This window comes from Spea bombifrons, chromosome 4, assembly GCF_027358695.1.
Source record: "Spea bombifrons isolate aSpeBom1 chromosome 4, aSpeBom1.2.pri, whole genome shotgun sequence".
Lineage (NCBI taxonomy): Eukaryota > Metazoa > Chordata > Amphibia > Anura > Pelobatidae > Spea > Spea bombifrons.
This window is the reverse complement of record NC_071090.1, coordinates 11881390-11891797: the sequence shown is the minus strand read 5'-3', so window position 1 is coordinate 11891797 and position 10408 is coordinate 11881390. Positions and strand designations below refer to the sequence as shown.

Sequence of the window (10408 nt, the reverse complement as noted above, 5' to 3'; positions counted from 1 at the left end):
CCCCTTTTAACCCGTTAAGGACAATGGGCGGTCCCTAAACCCATTGAAAACAATGCATTTTGAGCCCGTACATGTACAGGCTTTGTCATTAAGGGGTTAAATGTATTGGGGGGGGCAGAATCCATATGTAATTGCCCATTCCCCAGACCCCAGCTATTACCCGTATGGGAGATGTGTTCAACTGCATGTGATATACTTTCTGCCAGCCAACTTCATCGCTGGCTTGGTGAACGCCGCGGACAGGGGTCTGCTTCAAGCAGCCAATCAGTGACAAGAATAGTGGGGCCAATAGTCATGGCTACTGCAGCTACTACCTTAGGTACACACTTATATGTTATATATATTTTAGAATAATGCATTTAAAGTACTCACAGAGTATCTTAATATATATTCATCTTTTGTGGGGCTCTCAGGGACTGTAAACTCTCCCCTTAACCTCAATTCATGTACAAGTCACTATGGAATAAACCTATTTATCTACCTATTGCAAAAAAATTAAAAAGTGGATTTGAATGACATATTTAAATATAAGTAATTCTGCACAATAATAATTTTCATAATTTGCCCACCCATTTGGGGACGTTTTCCCATTAAAGATATTAAGTTTAAACCTGCAGTTGTTACAGAAGCCTTTTCCTACACGTTGCTGCCATTTGCTATTCTGATGAGTCTTTGAATAGTTCACAGATCGATAAGCTGAATGACCAAGAGGTTCTGTGGCAGCCTTCATGTTCTTATGATGGAATGGAACTGTTTTTTTTGTCCCCACCCCTCTGTCAATATGAGGAGAACCTAAATATGGGTTATTGATAGCTTGCCCAGTAAGAAGCATTTGCCTTCCAGGAAACAAGAAATGCCATCCTGCTTACCCCGGTCGGGGCCAGCAAGCGGATTGCAGACAGCTGCCTCTCCTCCAAAACTCAATCCGCCGTTGCAGTGTTCAGAGCTTCTGTTCATTTTCCCCACTCCCCCCTCCTCCACTCCCACATCAGCCTCCGTGTCAGCATCAGCAGCAATAGAGAGACCAGTAGCTGCTGCCTCCACTGAGCATTATAGACAGCGCAGGGACAGGTGAACCCAAGCTCGAAAAAACTGTGACAGCCGAGCCACTGGGGTCACGTAGCTGGGGTGGGGGGTAGAGACGCCTCAAGCTGTCTAAAAGTTGGGGAAGGGGGACTTGTCCCCCTTGTCCCCTCCATTGATTGCGCCTATATGTCTGTGGCAAGCGAACCCAGCTCCTTTTGATGTTGTACTGAGCTCTGCGCATGCGCAGTACTTTAGAATTACTGCACTGGTCCGAATAAGTTGGATGTCTTCTGCTCTTCACTGAAAACCCTAAATCATATCAAAAAGCGAAAGGGATGTGGAGACTCAAGAAAAGGGGTTACGCTGGGATGTGGTCATTTCCAGTGATAATTGCAGTAGTCTGTGCGCAGAGGTAAGTGATCGTATGATGGGGAAGCTTTTATACATGGATCCTAATGCTGGCATCGGATGGGTTGTGAAAAATGATAGCTGTGGATTATGTTCTGTATTTTATTTTATTTTTTTTTCCAGTGCCAATGATCCCAGCAATATGTCACTGGTTAAGGAGACGGTTGATAGACTCTTGAAGGGCTATGACATCCGTCTGAGGCCAGATTTTGGAGGTAAATGACATAAATGAAGATGCTTAATCAGAGTGCCTGTAGTTTTTTATGACCCTGATCATTTTGTTAGTCTTGTGTGCTTGTGATGATTAAATCAATCCTAAAGCAAACTTAACTGCATGTTTCCATGTCTCATCCCCCCTATATGTAAATTCCTTTTTTTATTGAATAAAAGCAGAAAATGTGTTATATTAATTGAGGTTTTTATTTGATGAGTTTCATCTACTAGCAATTGCACAGCCCCCCCCCCCATACCCCTCTATGCATTTAATAGTGTAGGCTATAGCATGCCTTTTCATCAGGGTAAAACACGCATTCATAGGTGATGCACATGCATTGCTTTTATTTATAATAATGTGTGCCCATACTTTGAAAGAGTTTTCTTAATCACATCCAATGCAATATTATGGTATGGTGACTTGTAGGAATTAAACAGGGTCAGCCTGGATGACACCATGAGGTTGATTCTTGTCCTTAAAATGATTTGCCCAGGGGAGACATGCATTGTGATGCTTAAGATGTTCTGAAATTAACTGCACTACTGTGTATTATTGTATCTCTTTATATTAAAACATACCAGAGAATCAATGTTCCACTTCAAAAAGACATTTATGCCCCTTTTGTGCATGTGGCATACCTGTTTGTTTAAAGGGACAATATTAAGGTCTTTTAAAGTTAAACTGGCAACTTGCCCATGGGAAACGGCGACACACACCAATTCCTAGACCTAATCAATAGTTGATGATGGATGTGGGTGATAACAAAGAGTTAAATTCTTAGAGATCTTATTGTGGACCGTCATGTTGGCATACAGGTCCCCCTGTGGCAGTTGGCATGAACATCGACATTGCCAGCATAGATATGGTATCAGAAGTCAACATGGTGAGTAATTCTGTATTTCTAAATTCTATGCATAAACTGCTGTATAGAAGTATTACAAATAATTATGCATACACTTAGAATATGTTTTAATGGCTCAGGTCTTGTACCGCATGGACGAAAATAGAATTGAGGTTTAAGATGTTCTACTGGTCTATATAAAACATACCACTTTGTAAAAGGATTGAACATCATCAGTATCCTTGAGCATCCTTGTGCTGCCACTTCAATAATATATACAAGCCTACATACAGTTGCATATATAGGCAATTTCCTGATAAATGAGGATTATTGCCCACAAATTTGTAATTCTGCATCCTGATTCATGGCATCGACAGAAGACCGATGTTCATTTTCCATCTCGTATCGGTGGCGATATATGTGTTGTGCTTGGAAATCTATGGACAGCCGTACTATAGTCACTTTAAATGTATAGTAGCTTCTTGATCACTTACTTGAAATTCAGGCAACAGCTTTTGACTTGTTTGCTTCATGCAAGAGCATCCCCTGCTGACATATATGTTGCACTGCAGAATATACACAAATTAGAAAGGTTTAAAAAAAATTTAAATGATGGGATTTTTTTATATATTTTGTGTGATTCCGAGCAGGATTATTTTTTTTATTGAGATTAGCACATCGTTTATCAATTTAAATGTGTTTTGGTTAAGCTTCAAAAACACTGCATACAAAAACAGTGACAAACTTCATTTCCACAAAAAGTTAGAAAAAAAAGACTTAAGTCTTAAAACTTAAAAAATCAAATGAGACTTTTTATCTACATAAAGAGAAAATAAGTATGGGGATATCGTATATTGTTTATTGTACTTGTGATTATCGTAGCAGAAGTGATTGTTAGTTGATGTTGTGATGGTGTTGAGGTTAAGCTGGCCTTTTGAGGGTTAAAATGGATATGGAAGAGTTATCATCATGGCCATTGGAAATGTAGGAATGATGTATTTTGTTTCTTCTTCAGGAATTTGAAAATAAAGATCACTGAAATAACATGAATAGTTAGCAAAACAAGTACTTTTATGAGATTGCTGTGAATTTGGATATCTGGACTGCTTTATTGTCTATATATTTTTAAATCAGAATCCCATTTTGACCTATTCAGTGGCAGAATATTGCCACTCAGTTGTGCAATATTGTGCAAAATACATTATTTTACTAAGAAGCAGCCTGAAATTGATTGCAGCCCAGATGCAAATGATGACTGCTATTAAACTTAAATCAATACTTAGCTATAGCTTTTATATGTTTGTATTGTGTTAGTAATGCACATGGCAAAAATGCTGAACGAGATTGTAAGACTAAAGGTATTAGCAGGGATTGTGATTGTTTAGTGGAAGAGCATACAGCTACATCTACTTGTATATAATATAATATATATAATATTTGTATATAATATGTGTGTATATATATACACATATACATAATATATATTGGAAATGTAAATGATTACAGAATAAAAAATCATGTCTTTCTGTTGTTTGTGTGATATCTTTACTGATTTAGGCCTTCAAATCTGCATTGCTGGTTTAATCCTATTCTGGTTGATAATTGCCATAGAAACCACAGAAGTATGTATTTTTGTATCCTCGTGTTTGTTATGCACCAAATGCAATTTACATAAACATGGAATAGTGTTTTAAGGGAATGCAAGTACTGCATATACTCTACATTAGGCAGAGCTGGTAACTATATGGTCCATAAAAAAAAACAGAGGGATATCTCTCGATACAAATTGCTACTCTTGAGAGTATTGTATGCCACATTGTCTCTAGAGAAATGCCTGCTTGGTTTCTGATAGCCAATATTGCAGTGCCATAGTGCTCCTTTTCATGAAGTCTATATGTAGAACCAAAACTGTGAATGGTGGTATAGTGTATAGTGGGCAACCATAGTATATGGCCCATTACCACATTTGCAGAGGTCAATGCAGACTTGGGCAACCTTTGTCTTGGAACACCCATATCCATTTAAGGTCACAATGGTCAGTCTCAAGGTTGACCACTCATGGAGATGTAGATATGCCTAATTGCGAGATATTAGAGGATCCTGGGATGTTGTTGCCTTGAGAAGTTATAAAGGTCAGAGTTTAACTTCAGCAGCAAGTTTTCTCTGACAACAGCTGAGATGATACCCCTGGTACATTGTTAACATAAACATAACCATACATCCCTGTAAGAGAAAAAAGCTAGGCTGACTTTGAACTGAGTTTATCCTCCCTTCATTGATACACCGTCAGAGCATGATATCATAACTCCATCCACATTAAGTGAGTGGCACTGGATGCCTTGCGTTTATTAAAGTAGTCCTCAAAAACAGGACATTGCTCAGGAGTGTGGGCTGAATTGCTGGCAAATCTTTGATGGCAGATGCATGAGAGCCACCCCTACTTTATTCTATATATTAAGAATGCTAAATCTATTTTTAGATTTCACTACTCTCGCCATGGCAATTTAGGGTGCCTATATTAGGGTGCCATGGACACCCTAATATAGAAGAATGTATACTCTGTAAGTACTTTAATATCCATTCTTCAAAAATGAAACAAAAATAAATAAAACGCTTACCAGACTCAGGATTTGCAGCCATCGTGCAAAATATTCTTTTCGCCCACAATGATGTGAAATTTGTTGCCACTGATTGGCTGCTTAAATTACTTCCAATAAACATAATGGGAGGTTTGACCGCTTATGCAGCCAGCCAGTGCTCCCATAGAAATCAATGGGAAAACATTACACGTGGTCAATGGAGTCTAAAGAGATCCTTGTACATGAGAGCCAGCACTGGATTACATCACATGCAGAGCAATGCATTCAGCTGAATGCATCTTCCGCAGGGCATTTCTTTGGGGGTGGGGGCAAAAGCATTTGGATGGAAGCTGTGAAAGGAACCACATGAAAATGTAAAGGAATCACACACCTATCAAGTGCATGTAATGGCTGCATTGTCCCTGTAAAGAATTATGTTAACAGTTGATGAGGGGCAAATAAATATTCAAGCTTGGGGCCTTCAGAACGCCGTTGTGCTTGTGACACGTAATATTTCCAGCTAGGTCAATGACCTTGGTTTTTTTTTAATATAAGTTATTTTACTAAAATTGCTTTTGTTATTCAATTACTGGCATTGCTTCTTTAGTAGCTCATTTTACTTTCATGTTATCTGGGCAGGTGTATTAATAATATAAATTTAAATATGTATGATATGAAATGGCTCTCTTTGCGCCTTATTTCCAGGAATTTTATAATAAAAAGTGGTGACGTCATTACAGCTGAAAAGAGACGATGTGTACCATTATAATCAGATCAAATGTACAGTATGTATTTCCTCCTCATACAATGGACAGTACATTTCTAGTGATGTGTCCCAGTCTACCAATTCTGATTTTCATGACAAAAACCCCCCACATTTAAGCATTTAAGGTCAGTATAGTGTGCCATGCACATGCCTAGGAACTCTCCAAGTTTTGCGCTGCTTCTCTGGTTCTCTGGGTCGACATCAAGATCCTCCAGGTTGCAGGAGTGGGGTCCTGACACGCTCCACTCCCCACCCATTTCCCCATTAAATTGGGGTGTGCCCAGTGGCATCACCGGGAACACCAGCAACGTTAGTGGGACGTAGTGCTGGCCTCATCCCGCAAGGGGGGCTCTTAGTAGCTGGAGCCTAAAGTTTCCCAGGTATGCACATGCAGCATCAGTTTAATCAATGGTGCACATGTTCGATAATTAGGTGACTGGTGATGACTGTACCATATGAGTGCATGTAACAGGAGATGTGTTTGGCTGAACGCTGCTCCTGCAAGCCAACTAGCTGAGAGGGAATCCCTCAAAGTATTTTCATTGGGGCCACATAAAAATTTAAAGGGACCACTTAGCTATCATATGCCTTAAAGCAATGCTAAGTGTAATTATGGCAATAAGAAATTTTGCAGAAAAGGCAAGAAAATAGAATTAACTTGGCAAAATGTCAAATGGAGAACCATCTTTAGTCTACATATTACAAAATACTAGTCAAACAGTGCATGTTTCTGATAACAAGGACCTAACTTGTATAAAAGGTACAGATGCTGAGCTATTGTTGCCTCAATTGTTTTGATGATCCTGATCAATGTCATTTAACTTGGTATATTATGCTGGCAGCATTCATCCCAGGATAAGTCCTGCCATGTAAGTCCAATACTAAATCAGTCCAACACATTCTCAATGCGCACTTTGCAGTCATGTCCAAAACACATTTACATAGCAGGAGTATAGAAAAGATTGTCAGGCTAGGTTCCCTGGTGGCTATATGCGGTATTGCAAATGCTTCTTTAAATAAAATCTTCTCCAAATATAGGATACCTCCAAATGTAGCCTTTTCCTTACATTTTTAGCTGCACATGAGTTTAGTGGTCTATTATTTGGAAGTAAATATTGAAATAGAAATATACAACACAAAATCGGTGTGGAATTAAATTAATTTCTGTGCACTACTTCATACAATGTGAAATAAATGTATGTGGACAAAGTGGACAAGCTATACACATTTCTAATAGTTTCATGGGGCAATTAGCATAACACTTGTATAGTGCAATAGAGGGGAAGATAATTGTTATATTATATACATATATAACTGTGGCGTTCTGTTGGGGCTAAATGTTTTCTGCTTTAAATACATGAGGATCATATGCTGCATTGGCTGTTACAAAGATCAAGTTTGGGATACTTTCCTCTTGGGTTACACAATCTGCTACACTGCATCGTAACACAAACCAGTGAGATCCACCTATTTACATATTAAGAAATCTCTGTTGAAAATACTTAGTGATATGGAATAACAGAATTAGTTCAAGCGCTCTTTTATTTTGACACCTTAACACTGAGAATACTTTCTGTATTGTCAGTATAATTAATCAGTCCCTTACTATCACCTTTTAGGGTGTCCCCCATGCAAACTACCTTATACGGGAACTTAGTAAAACCTGTACTCAATGAGATGATCTTCATATGTTCTTCTTTTTTGAATGCCTAAAAATACTTTTATTCTGGAGATGAGCTGTTGTTTTATTTTTGTTATTTTCATGAGGACTTTGATGTAAAAGTTGTAGTTTTTGGAAGAATCATTCCATGGAAATAAGGTTATCAATTGTTTAAAGTAAACTGACAGCGCCAAAAAGGCATGTGCAATGTAATATGGTGTTAGTGGCCACTCATGCATAGACATCTTTCTGTATGTTCTATACTGCTTTGTTACCTACGTTCCTCAACATAATCTATTTTCCACAGTACTAATCTAATAGTTTAGAGGTTTTTTTTGGTCTTGTGTGTACAGTTAAATGTACAAAACTTCCTCTGAGTCTACCCTATACTACAGATATATTTTCTCTGCAGTTGCACCACCTGCCACCCCATACGAGATTCATGTTGGATCCTGTGTTTCACTTTGCCAGCTACCTTATCCCACACGTGCCACCGAAAATGTTAAATGCATTAAACATAATCTGACCATTTTCATTCTGTAGTTTTATGTCTATCCCATGCATGTTTAAATTTGCTTACTAAATTCACTATTGAGCACATTCTCAGTGAAGTTAAACTTCCTTTGTATTATGCACTTTCATTTTTCCCCCATTACTTTGTGGAACCCCTTCATGTGAGGTAGTGTGCGGGTACAAAGGAAACAGTGAGAAATCGCCCCCAAAGCTTCCATGATTTCAAGATTTTGGGTCTATTGTATTTGTTTGACATCAAGGGGGTGCACTGTGACTTCATCCTTCCTATGCTCCTTTCTTTTATTTTCTCTGTAGTGTCATTTGGTGGATGTGTATTGGACAGAAATAATAAATATGCACCAAGTGTGTTGTCTTTTTTTTAGGTAGCAATATAAATTAACCATTTGGCTGGACTTGCCCCCTCCCCAGACTGAAGGTTGCCAATCATCCCTTGCCTTAATGTATCATATATATATATATATATATATAGAATCACTACAGATGTATAGATCAAATGCATGTTGGGACCCTTGTTTTTTCTAACAATTCCCACAGAAACTCTTGTGGAAACCCTTCGCAGAAGAGTGGAAGCTCTTATATCCGCAAAGGACATTTCTTTTCTAGGTACACTTATGTATTTGTTTAATCTGGATCTGTAGATCAGTCGTTATTCAGAATTTCCCTCATGCTTATGTATAATCCGGACCAAAAATGATTTGGACTCATTTTTTCATTTTGTTTTTAGTCCATTCATGTTCAGACAACAAATTTAGTTTCCTGCCCTTTTGGTTCATTATCGCTGACTCTCATTCAGTCTCTCGCACTCTTGCTCACACTCTCTCTCTCTATGTCTCTCTACCTTATCCAATAACTACTTGCGTGTATCCACTTCTCCGTCTCCTTCTCTGCAGCTTCTTGTTCGGCTCATTCTTCTTCTCCAAGCTCTCTGCTCTCCCAGTTCTCCCATGCATTATTCTAGGCTCTTAGTGACTCTGTAACAGGGTGAAGCCTCCGCGCACATCCTTTCGCTGATTGGAGGTATGAAGGAGAAGATGTCCCTGTGAATCAGTGGCGAAAGAGATGCACTTCTACACTTCTTTCTCCACAGATCCATGGGCATTATTCTAACCTCTGCCCCATCTCCATAGCTGGGGGGAGAGGTATGTGCAGGGGCTCCACTCTGTTGCAGAACTACTCTGAAGAGCCAGGATAATGTGGGGAGAGTCAAGAGCAGAGGAGAGCAGGGAGAACACCAAGAAAGAGAGAACACCAAGAAGCGGAGCTGAACAAAAAGCAGGAGAAAAACAAGAAGTGGTTCTCGTAGAGACAAAAATATCAGTTCTCCGTTAACATCTAGATCAGGGTGTTAATCCTTATCCTTAAGTTATGGGAATTGTAACTAATGCATTGTTCAATGATTGAAAATGTTAATGGAAAAATATAATATTTTTCCCCTCTTGACACATCTCACCTGACAGAATAACTATTCATTTTGGCCATCCTCAGCAGTTTCTACTACCTCTGAGATAGGGCTGCCCCTACATAATCTGTGGTGAGATCAATGTGGGCTTATATATACCGTATTTATCGGTGCATAACACGCACTGGTGTATAACACGCACCCCCATTTTAACAAGGAAATTTGAGTAAGAAAAAATAAATTTAAACTTGGAAGCTATGAACTTAATGTTGGAATAATGTTTATAACATTTATTATAATGTAATAAAAGAAATAAAGAATAAAGAAAAAGCACAAAAAAAACTTCATCAGAATCACTGCTATCTGGGAAACCACACACACTCAGACACACACACAGTAAGACACACTGAGACACACACTGAGACACACACACACACACATACACACACATACACACACACACATACACACACACACACTAAGACACACACACACACACACTAAGACACACACACACTCAGGCACACACACTAAGACACACACACTTAGACACACACACACAAACACACTCAGAGACACACACACACTCAGAGACACACACACACACTCAGACACACACACACTCAGACACACACACACATTAAATTTATATATTACTCCCTACCGTTTGGGAGATCTGGTATGGGTCCTCTTTATCTTCCAGCATTTTACTTTTTGTGCTGATGCCGGGGCCGGAGTGACTTCATCACCCGGCTCCCGGCATCAGAGAGGGCGTGCGAGAGAGCTGTGCAGCTCTAGGATTTATCGGCGTATAACACGCAGGTAGGGTTTCAACTTCATATTTTAGTTAAAACAGTGCGTGTTATACGCCGATAAATACGGTAAATATAGGTTTATATGCTCAGGGCGGCCTTTTGTGTGTGTATACATGTAAGTGTGTATATGCGTATGTGTGTGTAGATGGACATGCATGTGGCCCTA

General features: G+C 39.0%; 1 protein-coding gene across 1 annotated transcript in view; it reads left to right on the top strand.

The window, feature by feature from the left end:
• Positions 1–1159: 1159 nt before the first annotated feature.
• GABRB2 (gamma-aminobutyric acid type A receptor subunit beta2) overlaps positions 1160–10408 on the top strand; it is a 147552-nt gene continuing 138303 nt past the window's right edge. The window contains exons 1-3 of the mRNA XM_053464720.1: positions 1160–1438; positions 1558–1649; positions 2464–2531. Coding sequence (XP_053320695.1) covers positions 1362–1438; positions 1558–1649; positions 2464–2531 — 237 coding nt within the window. The 5' untranslated portion in view covers positions 1160–1361. The remainder of the gene's footprint in view (positions 1439–1557; positions 1650–2463; positions 2532–10408) is intronic.